The following is a 26,783-nucleotide window of genomic DNA, read 5'->3' on the forward strand; positions in this document are numbered from 1 at the left end:
ATCCTATTCCATTCTGTACTAGCAGAGATACCTGGGCTTTTTGTGATCTAACATTTTGGTATGCTGTATGTGTACTGCTTTGTTACTTATCCTGAGACTCTTGGGTTACATTCTTTGAGAGATCCAATTAGGTTTTTTTTTTTTTTTTTGCCAGTCCTGGACCTTGGACTCAGGGCCTGAGCACTGTCCCTGGCCTCTTCTTGCTCAAGGCTAGCACTCTGCCACCTGAGCCACAGTGCCCCTTCTGGCGTTTTCCATATATGTGGTGCTGGGGAATCGAACCCAGGGCCTCATGTATATGAGGCAGGCACTCTTGCCACTAGGCCATACGCCCAGCCCCCCATTAGATATTTTTAAAGTAGTGCTCCTCAGACTGTTCTGTATATGTGGTAGTCATTTAAGAATCTTGTTAAATGTAGATTCTGATTCAGTAATCTAGGGAGGGACCTGGTATTTTGCATTTCTCAGTGAGTATCAGCACTTTAAAATAACAAGAAGGAAAGAAGGGGCTGAGGGCTTTTTTTTCCTTTTTTGGTGGGGGGGGGGGTGGGGCGGCCAGTCCTGGAGCTTGGACTCAGGGCCTGAGCACTGTCTCTGGCTTCTTTTTGATCAAGGCTACCACTCTGCCACTTGAGCCACAGCGCCACTTCTGGCCATTTTCTATATATGTGGTGCTGGGGAATTGAATCCAGGGCTTCATGTATGGGAGGCAAGCACTCTTGCCACTAGGCCATATTCTCAGCCCTGAGTCCTTTTTATTTTTATTTTTGCCAGTTCTGAGGCTTGGACTCAGGGCCTGAGCATTGTTCCTGGCTTCTTTTTGCTCAAGGCTAAGCACTCTACCTCTTGAGCCACAGCACCACTTCCTGCTTTTTGTGTTTATATGGTGCTGAGGAATCAGACTCAAGGCTTCCTGCATGCTAGGCAGGCACTCTACCACTAAAGCTACATTCTCAGCCCCTAAGTCCTTTTAATGTGGGTTGAAGGTTCTTGCCTTTTTACCCCACTCTTTGTTCTTGAAACAGGTTTAAATTGGTGATTCTGAAATTGGGGCCTCAGCAATTTTAGCCTTTTATTTTGCTAGATTGCAAAACTTGAAAGTGTGAGTTTTTTATTCTATGTTTAGATTTTTTTTCTGTTAGAGGAAATGAAAAATTCTAACAAGTATCTTTAATTTACTCACAGGGATCGATCAATATGACAGAGATAGCATCATAAATGACTTTAAGAATGGAACCTGCAAGCTTCTTGTAGCCACTTCTGTTGCTGCCCGAGGTCTGGATGTGAAACATCTGATTCTTGTGGTCAATTACAGTTGCCCCAACCATTATGAGGATTATGTGCACAGAGCAGGACGGACTGGGAGAGCAGGCAACAAAGTAAAAGAAATTTTAAAATAATTTTTTCCTTTAATATATTGATATAGATGTGTTTCTTTTGATCTACTTTTGTGAATAGATTAATATATAATATAGTTAAGGCTGTATTTTGAAAATTCTTAACCAACGAGGCATAGGGAATGGATGGTGTTAGTTTCTCTTTCTGTCTCTCTCTTTGTCTCTCTCTCTCTCTTTGTCTTTCTCTCTCTCTCTCTCTCTCACACACACACACACACACACACACACTGCACTGGTCTTTTTGACTCAGTTATTCTGGTAACTCTAGCTCTAAGTCTTTCTTTTTTTTTTTTAATGTTTGTGTTTGGAGGCAAAATCTTGCTGTACTCCCCAGCCTAGCCTCAACTCTGGGTCTTAAGTGAACTTCCTGTCTCTGCCTGTCAAAGTCCTGGGACTACACCAGCTAAGAGGCAAAGTCATTCTTTCTTGTTGTTAGTTTTGGCTGTGCTGGGGATGGAACTAAGGGCCTTGCACTTGCTAGACTCGTACTTTGCCCCTGATCTTCATGCCTAGCCAGTAATTTATTGAAGGCAGCAGAAAATTCTGCTGTTAAGAGATACTAATATTAATATCTTTGTTTTTTTCTGATTTTATGTATTGCATAATATATTACTAGTAATAGTTTACATTTATAGTGTACTTGTTGTCTGGCATCCACTGTTCTGTTTTTGATTACATGTATCACGTTTCATCCTTATAACTTCCTTTTGAGATACATATTAATCCACTTTGATTTTGCCATTTCTGGGGCTTGCACTCTGGGCCTGAGCATTGTCTCTGAGCTTCATTTGCTCAAGGCTAGCCCTCTACGTCCTGAGCCGCAGCACCACTTCCAGCTTTTTCTGTTTATGTGCCCAGGAATCGAACCCAGGGCTTCATATATGCAAGGCAAGCAATCTACCGCTAGGCCATATTCTCAGCCTGTGTGGGTTTTTAACCATATAAAAATGTAAATATTTTTAGCTCATGGATAGCATGCACTGTGTGGCCTCAGGCTATATATGTAAGGGTCAAATGTGGTGACTATCTAGATATTACTGAAGAAAACTCTTAAGCCATGTTTTGAAACTTAAAACAGTTTATTGTTACAGGTAGGGTGTTTTGTAAAGTCAGATATCTGAGTGTGTTTTTTTTACCATTGTGCTTTCACTGCATCTCTCTTAACTGTATCCTAAGTTACTGCGGTGTGTGAAAGTCTGACATCTAGGGAAATCCCAGGAAGTTGATGAAGCTCACTCTTGCAAAATAGTTGCAAATGCAAATATAAACATAAACAGCTTACTTGTGTATACAAGGCAAGCACTTTTACCACTAGGCCATATTCCCAGCCCAACAGCTTATTTGTGTATGTGACTAAATACATGTGCATGCGTGCATTATTATTTTTGTGGGTTGTGGGCTTGACTCTGGGCCTGGGCACTGCCCTTGAGCTCTTCAGCTCAAGACTAGTGCTCTACCACTTGAGCCACAGTGCCACTTTTGGTTTTCTGGTGGTTAATTGGAGATAGGAGTCTCACAGACTTTCCTGCCCATGCTGACTTTGAATTACAATCCTCAGATCTCAGCCTTCAGAGTAGCCAGGATTATAGGCATGAGCTACCAGTGCCTGGCCACACATTATTATTATTTTATTTTATTTTATTTTTGCCAGTGCTGGGCTTGGACTCAGGGCCTGCCTGGGCACTGTCCTTGAGCTTCTCTGTGCTCAAGGCTAGCACTCTACCTCTTGAGCCACAGTGCCACTTCCGGCTTTTTCTGTTTATGTGGTGCTGAAGAATTGAACCCAGGGCTTCATGCATGCTAGGCAAGCACTCTACCACTAAGCCACATTCCTAGCCCCAATATGTTATTATTTTTTTTATTTTTTGGCCAGTCCTGGGCTTGAACTCAGGGCCTGAGCACTGTCCCTGGCTTCTTTTTGCTCAAGGCTAGCACTCTGTCACTTGAGCCACAGTGCCACTTCTGGCCATTTTCTGTATATGTGGTGCTGGGGAATTGAACCCAGGGCCTCATGTATACGAGGCAAGCACTCTTGCCACTAGGCCATATCCCCAGCCCCATGTTATTTTTTTTGGCCAGTCCTGGGCCTTGGACTCAGGGCCTGAGCACTGTCCCTGGCTTCTTCCCGCTCAAGGCTAGCACTCTGCCACTTGAGCCACAGCGCCGCTTCTGGCCGTTTTCTGTATATGTGGTGCTGGGGAATCGAACCTAGGGCCTCATGTATCCGAGGCAGGCACTCTTGCCACTAGGCTATATCCCCAGCCCCCCCATGTTATTTTTTAATCTTAAAGAAAAAATACCCAAAGGTACATGCTAAGAAGTGAATATGTAATGTGAGATGCAAGCTAAAAAGAGAAAGAAGAAACCAATAAAAGCCACTCACAGTGGCTCACATTGGTTATTAGTAGCTTTGAGAAGGTAGAGATTGGGAGGATTTCAGTTCCAGCCTGTCCCTGGCAAAAATTCAATGAGACCACCCCCATCTCAGTCAATAAACCAGTAGGCTAGAGGTATGGCTCGAGGAGTAGAGAACCTGCCTTAGCAAGTGGTAGGTCCTGAGTTCACCCCACCCCCAATATTTACTATATAAATGAGTGAGCTGAATGAATGAATGAGCTGGGCATTCTGGTGTGAACCTATGGTCCCAACCATGTGGGAAGCCTTATGTAGGAGGATCACTGATGGAGGTTGATCCTAGAGAAAAATACTTGGAAAGAAAAAAAATGGGGGCTCAAATGGTAGAGTGCCTACTTAGCAAGTGTTAAGGCCCTCAGTATAGATCCCAGTGTCCCACAGATAAGCAAAAAGACAGTATTTATGCACACGATGATGTAAGTCCTATTTTGCAGTGCTGGAGGTTGAATCCAGGGTACTGGCACATACTCAGCAAGTGCTCTGCCACAGCTCCAGCCCCAGCCCCCCTCGTTTTAAATATTAAACATATTTTTCTTGGAATTACTTGAAGCATAATTCTTTAGCAATAACATCCATTGTAGAGACTTTATATTTATTTATTTATTTATTTATTTTATTTATTTTTTGGCCAGTCCTGGGCCTTGGACTCAGGGCCTAAGCACTGTCCCTGGCTTCCTTTTGCTCAAGGCTAGCACTCTGCCACTTGAGCCACAGTGCCACTTCTGGCCGTTTTCTGTATATGTGGTGCTGGGTAATCGAACCCAGGGCCTCATGTATACGAGGCAAGCTCTCTTGCCACTAGGCCATATCCCCAGCCCCATTGTAGAGACTTTATTACCTGGTTTATATTTTAGGCTCTGATTGTAAGTTGAATTTATCTTGGTGTCTGACAGTTCCACATTTTCCTTATTCATTAGGGCTATGCATATACGTTTATCACAGAAGACCAAGCTCGCTATGCTGGTGACATAATTAAAGCTCTTGAACTATCTGGGACTGTAGTGCCTCCTGATCTAGAGAAACTTTGGAGTGATTTCAAAGATCAGCAGAAAGCTGTGAGTTTTTAAATGCTTGTTTCTTTCATTCAAAATTCATCAATGTCACTCTTTATACTTGAATATTTAGGGTCTTCTTTTATGCTTGGACTTAATATTTTGTGAAATTACATAGAGCTCTTGTATTTTTTTTTTTTTTTTGGCCAGTCCTGGGGCTTGGACTCAGGGCCTGAGCACTGTCCCTGGCTTCTTTTTGCTCAAGGCTAGCGCTCTGCCACTTGAGCCACAGCGCCACTTCTGACCATTTTTTGTATATGTGGTGCTGGGGAATCGAACCCAGGGCCTCATGTATATGAGGCAGGCACTCTTGCCACTAGGCCATATCCCCAGCCCCCGAGCTCTTGTATTTTTATTGTATTCAAGGGGAAGTATTTTTTTTTTGTTACATTGGCATATGCTCCCTTAAAAATACTGTATTTTTACTCTGAAATTAATGTTTTTCTTTTTTATTTTTCCTTGAAAGGAAGGAAAAATAATTAAAAAGAGTAGTGGGTTCTCTGGTAAGGGATTCAAGTTTGATGAAACAGAACAAGCTTTGGCGAATGAGAGGAAGAAGTTGCAGAAAGCAGCTCTTGGTCTGCAGGATTCAGACGATGAGGATGCTGCGGTTGATGTAAGTGTATCCGACTTCCGTCCATTCTTTCTTTACTGCAGGTCTTGTCTACAGGGTTGTTGACATGGTCATGGGAAACCTTGTTGTATACTGATTCCAGCATTTTTATGTGTGTGAATGTGCTCATAGGTTCATTCATGTATGTGTTTACTAGTTTGCAATTTTTTTACAACAGTGTATAAAAAGTCTTTCCATTTAGTAAATTCACACTAACTGTATGGCTACGTATTTCATTATGTGGTTGTTTTACAGGTGAAGGATCAAACTGGTATTTTTCAGTATATTCTTATCAGATACCATGTTTCTAGCACATTGAGAGTTTTTTTTTCCATTTTAACATTGTTTTAATCAAGTAATGTAGCTGTTTGAAACAGAAATTTTAAGACAATAGAGCAAAACGAAGGATTACTTTATTAGGAGAACCTCTAAATAAAATCCCGATTGTGTGAATTTGAATTTCCACTGAAATTTGGCACCAGACTTAACACTAGTTGAACCCCAAACCCCTTCCTATAGCAAACAGGCCCTGCTGCAAAGAATTTCAAGCCTAGAGGTATGTGAGTTTGCAAAACTTCCTTTTTTGCTGTGCCATAGCATATTCTCTCTGGGTTTATATATGGTTCCTGCTCCAAGCTCTCCACAGACTATCTCAAGGCAGATGAAGATAATTCTTTCTCCAACAAGATTGCTAGGTTTTAATTCCTGTTAAGTATCAAGCTAACAAGGTTTTTATTTTTTTATCAAATGTTTGTATAATTTCAATGTGAAAAAATTTTATATACATTTACTATTAAGTCTCAATCTGTGAGATGGGAGACAAAGGAATAAGTGAATAATATGAGCCAGTGCCTAACACAAAATTAAACACATGGACCCTTCAAAAGTCTCAGAATGTACTTTTTGTGGTAAGTTTTTACCTTTAAGATGGTATAGTTAGAACGCTTATCAAATGAGTTAACATCAGCTAATAAAGAATTCTTCTAGGGGCTGGGGATATGGCCTAGTGGCAAGAGTGCTTGCCTCGTATACATGAGGCCCTGGGTTCAATTCCCCAGCACCACACATACAGAAAATGGCCAGAAGTGGCGCTGTGGCTCAAGTGGCGGAGTGCTAGCCTTCAGCAAAAAGAAGCCAAGAACAGTGCTCAGGCCCTGAGTCCAAGCCCCAGGACTGGCCAAAAAAAAAAAAGTAAAAAAAAAAAATTCTTCTAGTTATGTCTAAGAGCCTGCATGGGTTTTCCAGTACCTAGGTAAGCTATCCCACTACCCACCACCCAGACTTCTCAGGTGTCCAGACATGGTCAATGTGAAGTAAAAAATATCCCAAGTCACACACCGAAATACAGAGTTTGACTGAGAAGTATGATTTCAACTTTTGCTGAGACTTTTTTTGGGGGGGAGCGGGGGAGGGAAATCAAGCTTAAAACACAGTAACACTTATTTTGGCAAGATAGCAACAAAATCCTAAAAGCATAGCTATATGTCCAATGTAAAAGGCATTAAAGAATAAACCATAATATCAGGGGAAACAAACCAACACAATATGCAGTATGTCTAAACATTCTGAAATGATAATTTAGGGGTAAAAGCTGGGAAAAAAACCTGCTATAGATTAAGTGTACCTTTTTCCCTGTTTCTCCCAAATAAAATCAGTTTACTATTTAATTAAACCTCAAAGTTTTAAGTTTTCTCTCAGTACAAAGCAACCACTACATACACATAAAATACTTATTTGTTAATCTAATACTTTCCCTGGCTCATCCAACATGCAATGCACATGACTCCAAATACTACAATTTGGGGCAAGTATACATGAACTGAAAATCACAAGTTCAAATCTTTACAACTTGTTCTTAAATTTATAGGACACGCAAGTCATTTTTACATTGAGAGTTTTTAAGACTCTTCTCAGATCCCTTATCTAGGAGTTTTATTTTATTTGCTTGCATACCTTGGGTTGTTACTGGGACTTGCTTTGGGCCTGGGTTCTGTCCCTGAGCTTTTTATTTTTAGCTAAAGACTGCTCTAGCACTTGAGCCAAAGCTCTACTTCTGGCTTTTTGGTGGTTAATTGGAAGTCTGAGTCTCACAGAAAAAACAATTTTTTTTGGATTGGTCATTGGCCTTGAACTTGGGGCCTGGGCTCTGTCCCTCAGCTTTTTTTGCACAAGGCTAGTGCTCTACCACTTGAAGCTACAATGCCACTTCCAATTTTCTGGTGGTTAATTGGAGATAAGAGTCTTACAGACTTACCTGCTTGGGCTGGCTTTGAACTGATCCTCATATATCAGCCTCCTGAGAAAGGAAGATTATAGGCATGAGCACACAGTTTAATTTACATACATATAACTATCTGCTGATTCTAGTCTTCTGGTGGAGTAATTTCTTATTTTTGTAGACAATAAGTTAATAATTATACTTCAGTTTTACTAATCCTTGATTTTTCTAGATTGATGAACAAATAGAAAGCATGTTTAATTCAAAGAAGAGAGTTAAAGATATGGCTGCTCCTGGCACATCCAGTGTTCCTGCTCCAACTGCAGGAAATGCTGAGAAACTGGAAATCGCTAAGAGACTGGCTCTTAGAATCAATGCTCAGAAGAATTTGGGCATCGAGTCTCAGGTATTAAGTAATTTGTTCCACGTCTCAGTCATAACTTCTAATTTTCCCCTGAATTATATTATGCCTAAGTCAACAAGTTTTGGGGATTCTTTGATTCTTGCACTAGTGTTGTTTGCTGAGGGCTGCATGCCTCTTCTGGAATGCTTTGTAGGTGGGATAGCCATAGATAGTTCTTATAGGGCAGCTAAGCATTCCGAACATGAAAATCTAAAATACTATGAAGTCTGAAATGTTGTGATTGGTGTGTGATACTCAAAAGGTTCAAGATTTTATAGCATTTGGGATTTTCTATTAAAGATATCCAGTCAGTAAAACCCTATACAAATACTCTAAAGCTCAGCAGAGTAAAATCTGAAGTACTTTGTGTTCCCAATTTATGAATAATAGGTAATTCAGCCTGTACTGTACTCTGATTTGTCTTACCAAAATCTGAAGAGGAAATTCTCTTTGGTTTTCATAATCTGCTCTTATTGGTCAGTTATTGAGCACAGAGCCAGTTTCCTAGATGGATGGACACTTGGTTCTTACTCAAATTAATGTGTTAAACATTGGAGCATTATGTTCTTTAACTGCTTTACATGGCATGTCTTTTTTGTGAAAGCTTTTCTATTAACTTTTAACTAAGAGTGAATTTTCATAGCATCCTTAAAGAATGGCTTTGTAATTTCAACAGTAATTTGAAGATTTTGAGTAAGTCATTTACTATATTTTATTGATTGTTGGGTTGGGCAGTAAAATCAGTCGTACAGAGATTTTAATTTAGAGGAAACTTCTGGGAGTCACAAACTATATAAATGGCTTTAGAAATACTGCACTGTACATGATAGCAAGAGATAGTCAAGGGTGTATCAGTGCTCTGGTAGAATATTTAATAGGTTATTTGAATGTTCTTCAGTTTTTTTATTTAGAATAAAGATCTATTGAACTATTAAATACAAACATATACTGCTAAATTATACATTGTAGAAGTGTGTAATCTCTACATTGGAAAGAGGCTTTTCATTTAAACATAATTAAGTAAATAGAATGCGTGAATAATCTGTGGTTAGGTCCTTGGCCCTATCTCTGCTTTCATTTGAGATTTGACTGTCAATCTTTAACTACAGGATGTGATGCAACAGGCCACCAATGCAATCCTCAGAGGTGGCACCATCCTGGCTCCCACTGTGTCCGCAAAAACCATCGCAGAGCAACTTGCTGAGAAGATCAATGCCAAGCTCAATTATGTGCCTTTGGAGAAACAAGAAGAAGAGCGGCAGGATGGAGGACAGAATGAATCTTTTAAGAGATATGAGGAAGAATTAGAGATCAATGACTTCCCACAGGCAAGTAACAGATTTAAACTCTTTTATTTTTTTGATCATGGGGCTTGAACTCAGGGCTTGGGCACTGTCCCTGAGCTCTTTTGCTTAAGGCTAGTTACCACTTTGAGCCACATCACCACTTCTGGCGTTTTGGTTGTTCATTGGAGATAAGAGTCTCATGGACTTTCCTGCCTGGGCTGACTTTGAACCTCGATCCTCAGATGTCAGCCTCCTCAGTAGCTGGATTATAGATGTGAGCCGCCAGCACTCAGCTAAAACCTGTTGTTTCTTTGGGAACAAAAATAGTTTCTTTAAAACATAGGAACAGTTAATTGTGCTTATTTATTTACTTTTGCAATGCTGAGGGTCAAACTAAGGCTTGATGGGAGGCCAGGCTTTACCACTGAGTTACATGCTCATCCATAAACATATTATTTTTATTTTAGTTTTTTTGGCAGTAATATGGGCTCAATTTAGGGCTTTTTGCTTGCCAGTCAAAAGCCACACCCCTAGTCTACATGAGCCTTAGCTGCTGCTTTTTTTGTGTGTATCTGCCTTTCCTGGGCATTAAACTCAGGGCCTGGGCATTGTCCCTTTTTTCTTCCTTAAAACTAGTGTTCTATCTCAGCTCCACTTTTGGCTTTTTGTTGGTTAGTTGGAGATAAGAGTTTCATGGACTTTCCTGTCCAAGATGGCCTTTGAACTGTGATCCTCAGATCCTAGCCTCCTGAGTAGCTAGGATTATAGGCACGAGTCACCAACACCTGGCTAACTGCTTCATTTTTTTTTTTTTTTTTTTGGCCAGTCCTGGGCCTTGGACTCAGGGCCTGAGCACTGTCCCTGGCTTCTTCCCGCTCAAGGCTAGCACTCTGCCACTTGAGCCACAGCGCCGCTTCTGGCCGTTTTCTGCATATGTGGTGCTGGGGAATCGAACCTAGGGCCTCGTGTATCCGAGGCAGGCACTCTTGCCACTAGTCTATATCCCCAGCCCGCTTCATTTTTTTTTTAACCTATATAGGAAAGTTAACAAATTCAGTATTTATGAATATGTTCTAGATATATTATTAAGATCTAAATGAACTGACAATGTAGGTATGTGCTAATTATGCTCTTAATATTGACTTAATACAGTAAGCCAGCCCCTTTGTCAGCACGCTTGTTTATTTTATGAAGTGATTTTTTTCTCCCATCCTCTTTTAGACTGCTCGGTGGAAAGTCACCTCTAAGGAAGCTCTACAGAGAATCAGTGAATATTCTGAAGCTGCAATCACAATCCGAGGCACATATTTCCCTCCTGGCAAGGAGCCCAAGGAAGGAGAGCGGAAAATTTACCTGGCAATCGAAAGTACGCACTCTTGTTCTGTTTCAGGCTTGAGTCGAATCAGTTGATGGTGGATGTAATAGGTACCGAGTGAGTGTGAAGGCCATTCTAGGAATGACCAAAAATAAGCAATACCTTGAAAAAAAGCATAGGTTCTATATTTAGCAGTTCAGTAAATATACAAAATGGTGGGGCCTGTTTGTGGGACTTACATTTGAAAATCACTCTGAAAGTATGAATTTTAAGGTCCAGCCCAACTGTGCTTCACCTATTAAGTGAAATAGTCTGGCCAAAGTTTAGCTTAGATACTAAATCAACTCTAGTAGTCCATTTAATGAATGCTTAAGCAGATCTGGCCTCTGAAATTATGTCCAGTGAAGTTCATTCATATCTTTGACAATAAGTGAACTTAACCTAAAGGATATAGATAATGTAATTTCTGTCTTTTTTTTTTTTTTTTTTTTTTGCAAGTCCTGGGCCTTGGACTAGTGGCCTGAGCACTGTCCCTGGCTTCTTTTTGCTCAAGGCTAGCACTCTGCCACTTGAGCCACAGCGCCACTTCTGGCCATTTCCTATATATGTGGTGCTGGGGAATTGAACCAGGGCTTCATGTATGCGAGGCAAGCACTATTGCCACTAGGCCATATTCCCAGCCCTCCCCCCCTTTTTTTTGGTGTTCATACTGGGGTTTGAACTCAAGGCTTTGTTCTCTTGTATGGCTTTTTTGCTCTCAGCTAATGCTCTCCTCTTGAGACATAACTCTGCTTCTGGTATTTTTTTGATTATTCAGAGATAAGCATTTCACTGTTTTGTCTGCCTGGGCTGGTTTTAAACCAGGACCCTCAGATCTCAGCTTCCTGAATAGCTTGAATAGCTGGGATTACAGATGAGAGCCAGCAGTGTCTGGCCTCTCTCATATTTTTATTTTGACTTAGCTCTTAGACCTAAATATATGTTCTTCCTGGTACATGGAGTGTAGGCTATCTTAAGGCTGTGAGTGAAGTTGGAGGGGAAGAGTCAGGGTAAAACAATGGAAAGCTCTTACTGAGATTTGTCTGGTTGTGTTTTTTGTTTGTTTTTTTCTTGAGTGTTTGCCTGGTTGCCTCAAAATTTGTGTTCTTTTTTTTTTCCCCCTAGCTCAGTAAAAGTTAGTTTTTGACAGGTATTGCACATTTATTCCCTGTTTTGTGGAGTTTCCTGCTGTGCCATTTTTGTTGTCAGTATTACAGTTTTTTAATCAGTGGTGGATTGTGATGGGAAACCCCCCCATGTGGTCCCTGTCTTCCATGTGTTTTGCCATTACTGTTGCTGAATTTATTTTTATCAGTACCTAGGATCGAACCCAGGGCTTCATTCTTTCTAGGCAGACACTATACCAGTGAGTCATATCCCAACCCTGTCTTAGAAATATTTTTAAATGTGCTCCAAGGATCTGCGTTTAGAACTAAGCAAATTGCTTTTTTGTTGTTGCTGTTTACATTTGTGTCTAAGAAACTGATACCTGTCTCAAGTCAGGATTTTGGTTTTTTTTGGCCAGTCCTGGGGCTTGAACTCTGGGCCTGGGCTTGTCCCTAAGGTTTTTGTGCTCAAGGCTAGTGCTCTACCACTTGAGTTACAGCTCCACTTATGGCTTTTGTTGAGTAATTGGAGATAAGTATCTTTCCTGCTGGCTAGCTTCACAGCAGGGTCCTGAGTGGCTAGGATTATAAGGTGTGTGAGCCACTGGTGCCTGGCCTCAAGTCAAGTTTTTTTTTTTCTTTCCTTTTTGCCAGTCTTGAGGCTTGAACTCAGGGCTTGAGCACTGTCCCTGGCTTCTTTTTTTTTTTTTTTTGGCCAGTCCTGGGGCTTGGACTCAGGGCCTGAGCACTGTCCCTGGCTTCTTTTTGCTCAAGGCTAGCACTCTGCCACTTGAGCCACAGTGCCACTTCTGGCTTTTTTTTAATATATGTGGTGCTGAGGAATTGAACCTGGGGCTTCATGTATATGAGGCAAGTACTTGACCACTAGATCATATTCCCAGCCCTCAAGTCAAGTTTTAAGATGGGATCCTTTCATACATCCTGAAAGAATTTTGGTCTGTTAGTGACTCAGTATTTTTTTTCTGTTGTATGTATACATTTGCTAATCCTGGGGCTTGAATTTGGGGCCTGGGTGCTGTCCCTAAGCTTCTTTGTGTTCAAGGCTAGCACTCTAGCACTTGAGCCACAGGACCACTTCCAGCTTTTCCTGACTAGTTTATTGGAGATAAAGAGTCTCACAGACTTTCCTTCCTGTGTTGGCTTTGAACTGTGTTCCTCATATCTCAGCCTCCTGAGTTGCTAGGATTATAGGCATGAGCCACCAGTGCCCAGCTTGTTTATTTTTGTTTTGTTTTCTATTTTAGGGAGGCAGTTCAGGCAAACAAACCCAGAGGTTTTTGCATACTTAGCTGGCACTCAACCACTGAGCACCCAAGCCCTCTGTTTCTTTTTTTTAAAATTATTATTATTAATTGAACATAAATTTTTTTACAAGGTGTTGTGCAAAGAGGGTGCAGTTACATAGTAGGGCAGTGTGTACATTTCTTGTGATATCTTATAACCTGTTTTTCCATCCCTTGTCTAGGTCAGGTAGACCCATATGCAATATACAATGTATCAAGCACATATACAGTGTTCACAGACTTGGTCTCTACTGTCTCTCCGTCTCCCTTTGTTAACAGTCATATATCAGGGAGATCATGCCCCTTTGTTTTCTGTGTTCTAGGCTTGTCTCACTCAACATTATTTGTTCGAGTTCTGACCATTTCCCTGCGAATAACAATATTTCACCATTCCTAATCGCTGTGTAGTATTCCATTGTGTATAAGTACCATATTTTTTGGATCCATTCGTCTGTGGAGGGGCATCTGGGTTGTTTCCAAATTTTGGCTATTGTGAATTGTGCCGCGATAAACATGGAAGTACAAATGTCCTTTTGATATCTTGGGGTTTGCTGTTTAGGATAGATGCCTAGGGAGTAGTATGGCTGGGTCATAGGGTAGGTCTATATTGAGCTTTTTGAGAAACCTCCATACTGTTCTCCAAAGTGGTTGTACTAATTTGCACTCCCACCAACAATGGAGAAGGGTTCCTCTTTCCCCACAGCCCCTCCAGCATTTGTTGTTTCCTGAGTTCAGAGTATAGGCCATTCTAACTGGGGTGAGGTGGTATCTCAGGGTTGTTTTTATTTGCATTTCCTTTACTAGCAGGGATGTTGAGCATTTCCTCATGTGTTTCTTTGCCATTTTTATATCTTCTCTTGTGAAGTCTCTCTTTAGCTCTTTTGCCCATTTCCTAATAGGTTTATTGGGCTTGGAGGGGCTTAGTTTTTTGAGTTCTCTGTAGATGACAGATATCAGGCCTTTGTCTGTTGCTGTGCTGGTAAATATCCTTTCCCATATTGTTGGCTGTCTTTCTATGTTGGTGGCTATGACCTTAGCTGTGCAGAAACTTTTTAATTTGTAGTAGTCCCATTTGTTGAGTCTTTCCCCTATTTGTTGTGCCCCTGGGACTCTATTCAGGAAGTTCCTTCCTGTGCCTATAAGTTCTAGTGTCTTTCCTACTCTGTCCTTCAGTAGATTCAAGGATTCAGGTCTGATATTGAGGTTCTTGATCCATTTTGAGTTGATCTTGGTGCATGGTGATAGGCTTGGGTCTACTTTGAGTTTTCTGCATATGGCTGCCCAGTTCTCCCAGCACCAGTAGTTGAAGAGGCTATGTTTATTCCATTGTATGTCTTTAGCTCCTTTGTCGAATATCAGTTGGCTGTAAGAGTGTGGTTTTATTTCTGGGTCTTCAATTCTAATCCACTGGTTTTCCGATCTGTTTTTATACCAATACCATGCTGTTTTTGTTATGATGGCCTTGTAGTAGAGCTTGAAGTCTGGTATGGTAATACCTCCTGCACTATTTTTTTTGCCTAGAATTGCTTTGGCTATTCTAGGTTTTTTGCTGTTCCATATGAATTTATGGATTGGTTTCTCTATTTCAGTGAAGAATGTGGCTGGGATTTTGATAGGTATTGCATTGAATTTGTATAACAATTTGGGCAATATGGCCATTTTCACTATATTGATTCTGCCTACCCATGAGCATGGGAGGTCTTTCCATCTCCTTGTGTCTTCTTTGATTTCCCTTATTAGATTTTTGTAGTTTTCATTGAATAGGTCCGTCACGTCCTTGGTTAAGTTGATCCCTAGGTACTTTATTCTTTTTATGGCTACTGTAAATGGAATTGTTTCCATAATTTCCTTTTCTGTTTGTCTATTGCTGGTGTACAGAAAAGCTGCTGACTTTTGTGGATTGATTTTGTATCCTGCTACTTTGCCAAATTGGTTTATTAGGTGTAGGAGTTTGGGTACTGAGTTTTTTGGGTCCTTCAGATATAAGATCATGTCGTCTGCGAATAGGGATAACTTGATTTCTTCCTTGCCGACGTGGATCCCTTTGATGTCCTCCTCTTGCCTTATTGCTATGGCTAGGGATTCCAGCACTATGTTGAACAGAAGTGGGGAGAGTGGGCATCCTTGTCTTGTTCCTGAGTTTAGGGGGAATGATTTAAGTTTCTCTCCATTTAATATGATATTAGCAGTTGGTCTGTTGTATATGGCTTTTATTGTTTTGAGGAATGTTCCATCTATTCCTGTTCTCTCCAAAGCTTTTTTTTTTCTCCTTCTTTATTTCTTTATTTATTTTTTGGCCAGTCCTGGGGCTTGGACTCAGGGCCTGAGCACTGTCCCTGGCTTCTTTTTTTTGCTCAAGGCTAGCACTCTGCCACTTGAGCCACAGCGCCACTTCTGGCCGTTTTCTGTATATGTGGTGCTGGGGAATTGAACCCAGGGCCTCATGTATACGAGGCAAGCACTCTTGCCACTAGGCCATATCCCCAGCCCCTCTCCAAAGCTTTTAATAGGTATGGATGTTGTATTTTGTCAAAGGCTTTTTGGGCATCGACTGAGATAACAATGTGATTCTTGATTTTAGTTCTGTTTATGTGGTGAATTACGTTGATTGATTTACGGATGTTGAACCATCCTTGTGACTGAGGGATGAAGCCTACTTGGTCATGATGTATGATATTCTTGATCAGTTTCTGGATCCTGTTAGCTAATATTTTATTGAGGAGCTTTGCATCTGTGTTCATTAGTGATATTGGTCTGTAGTTCTCTTTTTTTGTTGGGTCTTTGCCTGGTTTGGGAATGAGTATGATATTAGCTTCGTAGAATGAGTTTGGGATTTCTCCCTCCATTTCTATTTCGCAGAAGAGTTTGAGGAGTATTGGAATTAGCTCCTCACTAAAGGTTTTGTAGAATTCGTTGGTGAATCCATCTGGGCTTGGGCTTTTCTTAGTAGGGAGGTTCTTGATTACCTCCTGTATCTCACCGTAAGTTATTGGTTTATTTAGTTGATTTATTTCTTCTTGGTTCAGTTTGAAGCCCTCTGTTTCTATATCATACGTCCTTACTATGTATTTCAGTGGGGGTGGCTGGCACCTGAATCTCCAGAGAAAATTAGCATCGTTCTGCTCATTAACTGTATATTTCTTTGCTGCTGTGTTCATTAGACTATATAGAATGAGGATACAAGATGTGCAAAAGAATATGGTGATAAAACTGTGGCTATACATAGAGCTAGACTTTAGTTCTCTGCTTGACTATCCTAGCTATATTAAGCAAAATCTATATTTTAAGAGTCTACATGTAGAGGTAAATGAGAGACAATTCTTTCCTTTGAAAAAGGATCTTTTTGGAATTTAATGCTGTGTGGGATAGTACTTACTCATATGTCAAAGTTCATATGAAGTTTCTATACAACTGTGAGACCACATGTGTGTCACCCGGTGACATGCAGTAAGGCACTTGTCCAGTTTCCTTCCACAGACCATGTTGCTGATTACTTTCCTCCACTGTCAGTTGCTCTTAGGGAACAGCATGTAGCTTTTATAGTAATCCAAGCAAGCCTTCCCCTTCCCCCTCCGTAAAAGGTTAACTTGTTGAAAACAAGCCTTAAGGAGAAGTATTCTGAAGACATAACACTTCTAAGAGCTAGAGATGATAATTAAAATGAGAGAAAGACTATAGAATTTTGGGAGATGGGATTCTTTAAGGGATTGTTTAATTTTAGAATCCCATCCGGTTCAGCTGAATACTAACAGGATGAAAGCAGGTCTTGCTAGTGTGGAAGGAGCCCAATGTCATCTGTTTCTAGTTCTGTAATTGAAGGGACCCCAACTGCCTGGCTCCTGGAAGGATCTGTGTGGCTCAGTACTCCAGGCCTCCCACCAGGCAGAGGGAAGGAGAACAGGAAGGACTTACATGCCTAAGGCAGCCTGTATAATTTATATAGCTTGTTCTGTGGCCCTCTCTTTTTACTAGTGGAGAATCCAAAAGCAGCCAGAGTTATTTTAGGACCAACGAAGGGAAATGCCCCTTTTTCATGACTACCTAGAAACATGTGTAACCTATTACGTAAAGAAATTACATTAGTCAAAAAGTTAAGCTGGTTCAAATGGTCAAGCTCTCGCTAAAGAAGGGTTATGTGAGAGTATGGCTTTTCTTCATTTTAAAATAGTACAAATATCAAGGATCTTAACATTTTTTTTGTGATATCAAATCTCAAGGTCTCATGCTTTCTAGGTAGGTGCTCTACCACTTGAGCAGTGCCTCCAGCCCCTTTTGCCTCGGTTATTTTCTAGGTAGAACCTTGCTTTATGCCTGGGTCTTCTTACTTGTGTTTCTGGTCACTGAGTGTGATGGTAGCTAGTGACACTGAGCCCAGCCATTGTGCTTCCCCTGTAGTGGAGATAGGCATGGCATCAATTCATCAGCCATGAGAGAGATGGAGCCTTACCAACTTGTATGCCCAGGTTATCCTTGAATGGCGATTCTCCAGTTTCTACCTCCTAAGCAGCTAAATGTTTATGAACCATTCCACCTGGCAGTTTTATACCAACTCTTGTCTAGCAGCGTATTTTCCTACCAATTTTCATTTTCAGTTGTGTTTACTTGCCTGTAATTTCCAGACTGAATAGTCTCTTGTATTTGCCCTCTTTCCTTTTATCCACTTTTCTTCCAACACTCAACTTCCCTACATACCTTTAAATGTTTTTGACAGTTGTTGATGGAAGTTTAGAATTAAAATATATTGTTATGATTTCATAGCCATGCCCTCAGTCTTTTCCTTCCTGCTAAGCTGTTTCTGCCTGCTCATCTTCCTTCTTTCTTCCCCTTTGTCAGTCACTCAAGTCAATCAAGCAAGTAGTTATCTCCCCTTCTCCCTCACTGAAAAGGTTAGTCACCTCTAGTGAGGAGGAAAATTTCCCTCATTTCTTGTCAGTTCTTTTCCTCATTAGTTTATATTTGTATGTAAATATTGATTCAGTTCTAGCTCTCTGCAAGTGCAACCCAGCTTCCTGTTATTCTCTGACATTTCAGTCTCTTGTCTACTTTGGTCCAGCTCCTTTCCTCTTATGAGTGTGCCTCATGTAGCATAACTGTACTTACACACTGCCTCTTGTTGCCCTCAACCTCACATCCCACTCTGCCTATCTTTGGTTCCCAAATCCTCATCTCTGAAATTTTTGATTAACATTTCCCATCAGCAAAAGTGTTGATTTGACCCCAGAAATATGTTTTTGTGATATTGTGAATACAGTACTGTGCGTACACCAAGGGGAAACAATTACCCTACATGGAGAGTCCATGGGAAGCATCTTAAATGTGATTTTTGAAATTTGTTTACTGCTGGAGGTGTTGCTTAATGGTAGAATGCTTGTCTAGCATGTGTGAGACTCTGGGTTTTTTCCTCTTGAACCACAGATAGGATGATAGATAATATGTACATATAGAAATGACAAATAAGAGCTGGATAAATGATAGGAAAATAAGACACAGCTAGCTAGCTAGATACCTGGTAAACTGCTTCTCTTGTAATGGTTTTATAAGTTTTCTTTTCTAAAGGTCTGTGCTATCTTTTTGCCGATCCTTAGGCTTGAACTCACAGCCTGGGCACTGTTCCTGAGTCTCTTTGTGCCCAAGGGTAGCACTCTTTTAAGACACAGTGCCTGGCTTTTTCTGAGTAGTTTATTGGAGATAAGAGTCAGGAACTTTCCTGCTGAGACTGGCTTTGAACTGCAATCCTCAGATCACAGTTTCCTGAATAGGATTGCAGGAGTGAGCCACTGGTGTCTGTCTGGTCTATGCAATCTTAAAGAGTATAAATTCCTTATGTATTAAAATCTCTCAGCCAGGCCAGGCGCCGGTGGCTCCTGCCTGTAATCCTAGCTACTTAAGAGTCTGAGATCTTGAGGATCTCATCAGATCATGGTTCAAAGCCAACCCGGTCAGGAAAGTCGGATTTCCAACTAACCACCAGAAAACCAGAAGTGGTACTGTGGCTCAAGTGGTAGAGTGCTAGTCTTGAGCTGAAGAGCTCAGGGACAGTACCCAGGCCCAGAGTTCAAGCCCCATGACTGACAAAAAAATAAATGAATAAAAGAGAAAATCTCTCAGCCAGACACCAGTGGCTCATGCCTGTAAACCTAGCTACTCAGGACCTGGCTGCCATCTGAGGATTATAGTTCCATGCCAGCCCAGACAGGAAACTCTGTGAAACACTTACCTTGACTAAACTACTCAGAAAAAGTTGAAAGTACGCTGTGGCTCAAGTGGTAGAGTGCTAGCCTTGAGCACAGAGAGGCTTAGGTACAGCGCCCAGGCCCTGAGTTCAAGCCCAAAAACTTGCCAAAAAAAAAAAAAAATCTCTCATAGTATATCATACCTGGTAGGTGCTTAGTGTTTCTGGAATTAATAATGACATGTATGTTTCCAGCCTACCTTGTCCTGTTAGCAATCTGTTCTTTTATACTTTTTTCCTTAGCCATGCTACCTTTCTCCTACCTACTCTTCAGTAATTAAGCATGTTTTCCTTTTGGTGTTTTGTTTTTTTGAGATAATCTCCCCAAGTAATCCAGGATGGCCTCAAACTTGCTATCCTTCTGCCTCATTTGCATGGGCTGGGATTGCAGTTGTGAACCACTACACTTGACCAAACATTCTTTTATTAATCCTGTACCATTGCACATATGGTTCCTTTTTGCAGTATCCTCTTTTTGTCAGCTTCCCTCAAAAACTTGGACACTCTTCCATTCATCTTTAGCATATTCACATGGTGTCTTTTTCACATACTTTCAGACTTAAGAAAACACAATAAATATTTAATAAATACTTGTAAAGTAAAATAAATCAAAGAAGTTGTATTTCCATTTAGCCCTTTCCTACTCTCTTATGGACAGATTGCTAATCTTTTCTTTGCTCTTTTTAATCAATATACCAGAACTACTTGTATGCCTGTGCTCATAGGGTTTGAATTTAGGGCCTGGCGCTTGCTAGGCAGATAGTCTTTCACTGGACTCCATACCTTTGGCCTGACATCACCAGGACTGTTAAGACTCAGTCACACAAGTTCCACTGGTCACATTTGAAACTCGAAAATAATAAACAGTCCTTTGTTAATATGGGTGATATTCTCAGTGAACAGTGAGCAGTGAACAGTTTCTTTGGTATTTTTTTTTTGGCAGGCGGTGTTTTTCTAAAAGTTACCTACAGTGTTTATTCCTAGACCTCCATGACATGGATAAACATCCAGTGTAATTCTAGTAATTAACTATTTTCTACTCATTCACCAGGTGCCAATGAACTGGCTGTGCAGAAAGCAAAGGCAGAAATCACCAGGCTCATAAAAGAAGAACTGATCCGACTGGTGAGTACAAACCTCAAGGACTGATTTTTTTTTTAATTGAACTTTAATTAAACGCAGACATGTGTGTGCATAGATCATTAAGGAGACAGATATCCATGTAATCACTGTTCAGATCAAGAAAATAGAGAACATCACCACCCTTCTTGTCACTACTGATCTATCAAATGCAAAAAAAATGTGTGATTCAAAATCATAGATTAGTTTTGTCTGTTTTTGAACTCCATATAAGTGAACTTACATGCTACTTTTGTTTTTGTATCTCAACATCATTTTAAAGAGATCAATCTTTGTTGTTGCAGGTAGCAGTAATCCATTCATTTTCATGATTGTGTAATATTTAGTGTGTGAATACAAGTAATACACATACTGGTCTTTGATCTAGAATAACCATGTTATTCTAGATTTTGGCTTTTGTGGTTTTTTTTTGGTTGTTGTTTGTTTGGTAGGTTGGTTTTGTTTTTTTGCCAGTCCTGGGGCTTGAACTCAGGGCTTGAGCACTGTCCCTGGCTTCTTTTTGCTCAAGGCTAGCACTCTACCACTTGAGCCACAGCGCCACTTCTGGCTTTTTCTATATATGTGGTGCTGAGGAATCGAGCCCAGGGCTTCGTGTATATGAGATGAACACTTTACCACTAGGCCATATTCCCAGCCCCAGATTTTGGCTTTTATATATAATGATTTCTAGTATTCTTCCATGTCCTTTTACTACACATCACTGTTTTTTCTTGGATATATACCTAGGAGTGGAATTATTTATAAAATATGTATAGGTTAACTTTTTTTTTTTTTTTTTTTGCCAGTCCTGGGTCCTGAACTCAGGGCCTGGCCACTGTCCCTGTGCTTCTTTTGCTCAAGTTTCCACTCTACCACTTGAGCTACAGTGCCACTTCCAGCCTTTCTGTGTGTGTGGTACTGTGGAATCGAACCCAGGGCTTCATACATGCTAGGCAAGCACTCTACCACTAAGCTACTATCCCAGCCCTAGGTTAACTTTTAATTTTCCAAAAGAGTTTTAAACCAATTGATACTCATTGCAGTTTATAAAAATTCCAGTTATCACTTTCAAAATTCAAAATAGTCCAAAGTGATGATGAATGCATTGTTTTCTCTTTTCATCTGGGAAATGTTAAATGTGCTATGCAGCCAGATTAACATTTTAGATAGGGCTGGGAATATGGCCTAGTGGCAAGAGTGCTTGCCTCATATACAAGAAGTCCTAGGTTCGATTCCTCAGCACCACAAATATAGAAAATGGCCAGAAGTGGTGCTGTGGCTCAAGTGGCAGAGTGCTAGCCTTGAGCAAAAGGAAGCCAGGGACAGTGCTCAGGCCCTGAGTTCAAGGTCCAGGACTGGCAAAAAAACCCCAAAAAACATTTTAGATAAACTATTGACTTTTTAATGTAAACGGTTACAGTGCACACTGATTTATTGTATATAAAAACCTTCTTTATGACATTAAATTGAAGTAAAAGGAAAAAAAATCCAGTTATCCCAGTCTTTACCAACACATAGGCTTCCTCGAGTTTTTATTATTAGTTTATTTTTACTTATTTATATGCCTTAATGAGGATTAAACCCAGGCCCTTATACATGCTAGGCAAGTGCTCCGCCACTTGAGCTGTTCCCTCAGCCCTGTCAGTGTTTTTAAACTTAGGCAACAAGTTAATTTGGTTTTGGAAAAACTAGCTCTTCCAGACAGGCTTTCCAAAGGAGGCAGAAATATCCTTGAATCTTCTGTGCTAGTTGAAGTTCTTAAGTTCTCCCTCCAACAGATGAATTGGGATGAAGGTACTTTGAAGAGAAATCTTCCTTTCTTTTTAAAAAAATGTGTATTTGATAGTTTTCTAGAATTCTACTTTCAGAATCATCATGGAGTGGAAATGAGATTATTATTATTATTTTTTAAAAAGACTCACAAGAGCAAAGTAGCCTTTAAGTCAAGGACTTAAGATTGTTTGACTTAGGAGTAATAGAAGTATAGGAGCAATAGAAAAAAAACAAACTTATGCTTGTAGGTTCTGCCCCATGAAGTTGATTCAGAACATAGTTGGCCAGGAGCACTGAACAGAGAGAGAAATGATTAGCCAATGAAACGTTCTCACTATGTGGGAACTATGTCAGATGTCGTAATGTTAATTAATGACAATAGTAAGGAAGTAATCTTAATGCTTTCTTGTTTTGCTTGTTTTCTGACCGTGTATCTTTTGTTTTCTGTCACAGCAAAATTCATACCAACCAACAAATAAAGGAAGATATAAAGTCTTATGAACATCTAGTAAATATTTTTTACCTATCCTATTCTGTGATACGTGTGGCCGTTGTCTGAAGTTTACAATATATTGTAAATTAAGACTTTTAAAATTCTGTCTTGCTGATTTTTTAAATACAAGAAACCAGTATTTGCTAAAGAAATCTTCTGACAGTAAGTACCCCCCAATAGTTATATCTAAATCAGCCTGTTTTCAGAGTGCAATCATGTCCTTTAATGTAAAACTTAAATACTAATATTTTAAACATTTGGATACTATTCCCCTGGTTTAAAAATGGATACATTTAGACTTTGTATTGAAAGTAATAAAGTCTCTGAGTCACTAAGGGGCTACTCCATTATCCACTTTCAAAGAAATTGTGATCATCTCCTGAGAAAAGGTAAAATTCTTCGTTCTATACTGTTCACTTAACCTTGAACTTAAATATTAATTCTCGGAACATATGGGCTGGATTTGAGAATTTTGTAATAGAAATTTTACAAATTAGGCTGAGTTTTTCTTTTCATTTTATCATCTTTAATTGACAATAGTTGGTCTACTTTTGGTTTGGGTAAAATTAAAGATTTTTTTCCCTCCATTCCTTTACGCTGCAAAGAATTTTAGTATTTAACTGTTTTCAAGTTCTCCTTAAAACCTCTGGCTCTATCCTTAGGTATTAATTATTTTTTCATCTTCTTTAGAAGAAAAGTGACTGTAGCCTGTAAGTATTAAATGATTTCCTTTTCTCACTGGAAGTGTTTGTTTAGATATCTGTACATATGATATGTATACAAACACCCTACTACTTTTAATCTGATTTTTCCTTCAGGGTTGTTTATGCTATGAATCTTTTTTCTTAATTTGTTTGGCTGAGGGTAAGGTTCAAGTAGTAGTACTTACCTAGCAAAGTTGATGCCCTAGGTTCAAGCCCCAATGTCACCAAAAAGAACATAAAAATTAGTTGTATGCTAGTGGTTCTTACCTGTAATCCTAGCTACTCAAGAGGCTGAGATCTGAAGAATGATGCTTTGAAGTGAGGCTAGGCAGAAAAGTCTGAAAGATTCCATCTATGATTAACCAGTAAAATGCCAGATTGGAGGCATGGCTCAAGTAATAGAATGCGAGGTGTGAGCAGGCCAGCCAAGCAACAGCACAGGCCCTGAGTTCAAGCCCTAGTACTCGTGTGTACGCATGTGTAACATGCGTGTGCGCACACACACACACACACACACACTTGAAAATGAGGTGTAATGCTGCAAGCCTGTAATCCCAGCATGAGGAGGCTTTTGCAGGAGGATTATGAATTCAAGTCCACCTGGGCTACAAAGTGAGATTCTGTCCTGGAAAACAAAATCATAAAACATTTTGTGGGGATGGTTAGAGATGTGGCTCAGGAGTAGTTCTGAGTTTAAACTCTAGTACTATCAAAAAATAAATAGTAACAAAATATACGAGTACCCAAGTTTCAGACTATCATCTCTCAGTGCAATTTAATACACAAGAAATCAACTATATCTTAGGGCTCTCAAGATCTGATTCCTGAATGTTTAAGTGGCTATTACTGTATATACTGTATGTGGGAGGGAGGGCAGGACCCAATTAGATAGGTTTACTAAATTGAGAGGAAAAGTTCTTGAAATATCCTTCAGTTAGTTTTTTAAAAATGAAGTAAAGAATTCTCTAGTTATCAAAATGATCGTTTTAATGTTACAGTTAAAGTGACAAGGGACTACTAGTCATTATTCAATATAAAGTTACTATAGTGGAAAAGTGAACTATAAGTAGGACATACCCTTAGCATCCTCAAACATCCATATACATGATTGACCAGGAAGCAGGCAAAACACATGCAACAGCAGAACAAACCATGTACTCCAGTTCCAGTGGTGGAATCTTTTGTTTTTACCCTGGTTTATTTACTTATCTCACTCACCAAGAGTTGAGTCTGTTTTCTTTGATAGGATGGGTGGCAGTCCCACATGGGTGTGACAATGGTGCTGCTTCCAGCTCACTGGGTTACTTGGAGATCCAGAGATTTAGATTATTCTTGCATTTCCTTCATGTGTATGTCGAATTGTGATGAGCTGCCAATGGTATTTTGTCTAAGGTGAAACATTGCTGTTAGTACATTTTTAAAAATGTCATACTGGTTTCTATTTGAATGATGTATAGACTTTACTTGTTTTTTTTAAGTACAGTATCAATGATTTGCTCATGTTTTCTAAATTCTTCATAAAATAAAGTTAATTCAATCTACATTTTTCTAAAATTATCTTTGGTCAACTGCTTTCTAGAGTTTCTATAGCTTTGTTTATATTTGTAGACAGTTAAATGAAAAACTGTTCTCTATATATCTTTTAAAAATTTGCAGGGGGGATGGGAATGTGGCGTAGTAGTAGAGTGCTTCCCTAGCATGCGTGAAGCCCTGGCTTTGATTTCTTAGTACCACATAAACAGAAAAAGCCAGGAATGGTGCTGTGGCTCAAGTGGTAGAGTGCTAGCCTTGAGCAAAACAAGCTCAGGGATAGTGCCCAGACCCTGAGTTCAAGCCCCAGGACTGGCCTCCAAACAACAACAACACAAAACAAATTGCTGGGCGTTGGTAGCTTATGACAGCAATCCTAAATTACTCAGGAGGCTGAGATCTGAGGATCATGTCTTGATGCCAGCCTGGGTAGGAAAATTTGTGAGACTCTTACCCCAGTTAGCCACCAGTAAATTGGAAGAGGTGTTGTGGCTCAGAGTGGCAAAGCTCTAGCCTGAGTGAAAAAAAGCCCAGGGACAGCACCCAGGCTCCGAGTTCACACCTGTAGTCCTAGCTAGCTATTCAGGATGCTGAGATCTGAGAATCATGGTTCAAAGCCAGTCCGGTCAGGAAAGTCCATGAAATTCTTATTTCCAATTAACTGCCAGGAAAATGGAAGTGGCACTGTGGCTCAAAGTGTAGAGCACTAACTAATCTCCAACAAAAAAAAAAACAACTCAGGGACAGTGCCTGGGCCTCAGGTTCAAGCCCCATGACTAACAAAAAAGAAAGAAGTTCTTAGAGTAGGTCAGGATTCTGAGTGGTGTTTCTGCCCAGTACAATACTCTTCCATGTAGCAGGTGTTCTCCTGTAGTCCATCTTCTTGGGAGGCAGGGTTGAGGAAGGGTTGCCTGAACCCATGAGTTAAAAACCAGCCTGGCTAACATAGTGAAATCCTGTCCCAGTCAGTCAATTGATCCAAGTCTGGAGCCACCAGTTCTTTACATTTTGGTACAGAGTATTTATTGTGTGATAGTGGTAACCATCAGAGAACCTTAAAGACCAGTATCTGCAATGGAACATGTGACCTGAATATAACAAGATCTTTTTTTTTGGGGGGGGGGGAGGGGTTAGTCATGGGACTTGAATTCTGGGCTTGGGCGCTGTCCTTGAGCTCTTCAGCACAAGGCTAGTGTGAGCCACAGTGCCACTTCCAGTTTTCTTGTGGTTAGTTGGAGATAAGAGTCTCATGGCCGGGGCTGGGGATATGGCCTAGTGGCAAGAGTGTTTGACTCGTATACATGAGGCCCTGGGTTCAATTCCTCAGCACCACATATATACAGAAAACAGCCAGAAGTGGTGCTGTGGCTCAAGTGGCAGAGTGCTAGCCTTGAGCAAAAAGAAACCAGGGACAGTGCTCAGGCCCTGAGTCCAAGCCCTAGGACTGCCCCCCCCCCCAAAAAAAAAAAGTCTCATGGCCTTTCCTGCCTGGGCTGGCTTTGAACCAAGATCTTCAGATCTCAGCCTCCTGAGTAGCTGGAATTACAGGCAGGAGCTCCTGGCTTAGCAAGAGCTTCTTAACTACTGCTTGATGAAATGTCTGCTCTCATAAGCCAGCTCTGTCGGTGTAAAAGCAGCTAACTTTCCATTACCAGGTCACAGTTCCCATATATGTTGACATTTACCATTGTTTTCGATGTCAGTCTATAGTTTCCTCAGGTATAAATCCAAGTAGCAATATGATGAAGTATTAACAAACATTCCTCACAAAATCTGGTGGGTGA

General features: G+C 40.4%; 1 protein-coding gene across 1 annotated transcript in view; it reads left to right on the plus strand.

Annotated features, from left to right (window-relative positions):
* The window catches only part of Ddx46 (DEAD-box helicase 46), a 46,722-nt gene extending 23,370 nt beyond the window's left edge, over nt 1–23,352 (plus strand). The window contains exons 16-23 of the mRNA XM_048333988.1: nt 1,186–1,379; nt 4,730–4,867; nt 5,331–5,480; nt 7,928–8,101; nt 9,208–9,426; nt 10,606–10,750; nt 20,432–20,505; nt 22,726–23,352. Of these exons, the coding sequence (XP_048189945.1) occupies nt 1,186–1,379; nt 4,730–4,867; nt 5,331–5,480; nt 7,928–8,101; nt 9,208–9,426; nt 10,606–10,750; nt 20,432–20,505; nt 22,726–22,773 (1,142 nt within the window). The 3' untranslated portion in view covers nt 22,774–23,352. The remainder of the gene's footprint in view (nt 1–1,185; nt 1,380–4,729; nt 4,868–5,330; nt 5,481–7,927; nt 8,102–9,207; nt 9,427–10,605; nt 10,751–20,431; nt 20,506–22,725) is intronic.
* The last annotated feature ends 3,431 nt before the right edge of the window (nt 23,353–26,783 follow it).

This window comes from Perognathus longimembris, chromosome 25, assembly GCF_023159225.1.
Source record: "Perognathus longimembris pacificus isolate PPM17 chromosome 25, ASM2315922v1, whole genome shotgun sequence".
Classification (NCBI taxonomy): Eukaryota; Metazoa; Chordata; class Mammalia; order Rodentia; family Heteromyidae; genus Perognathus; species Perognathus longimembris.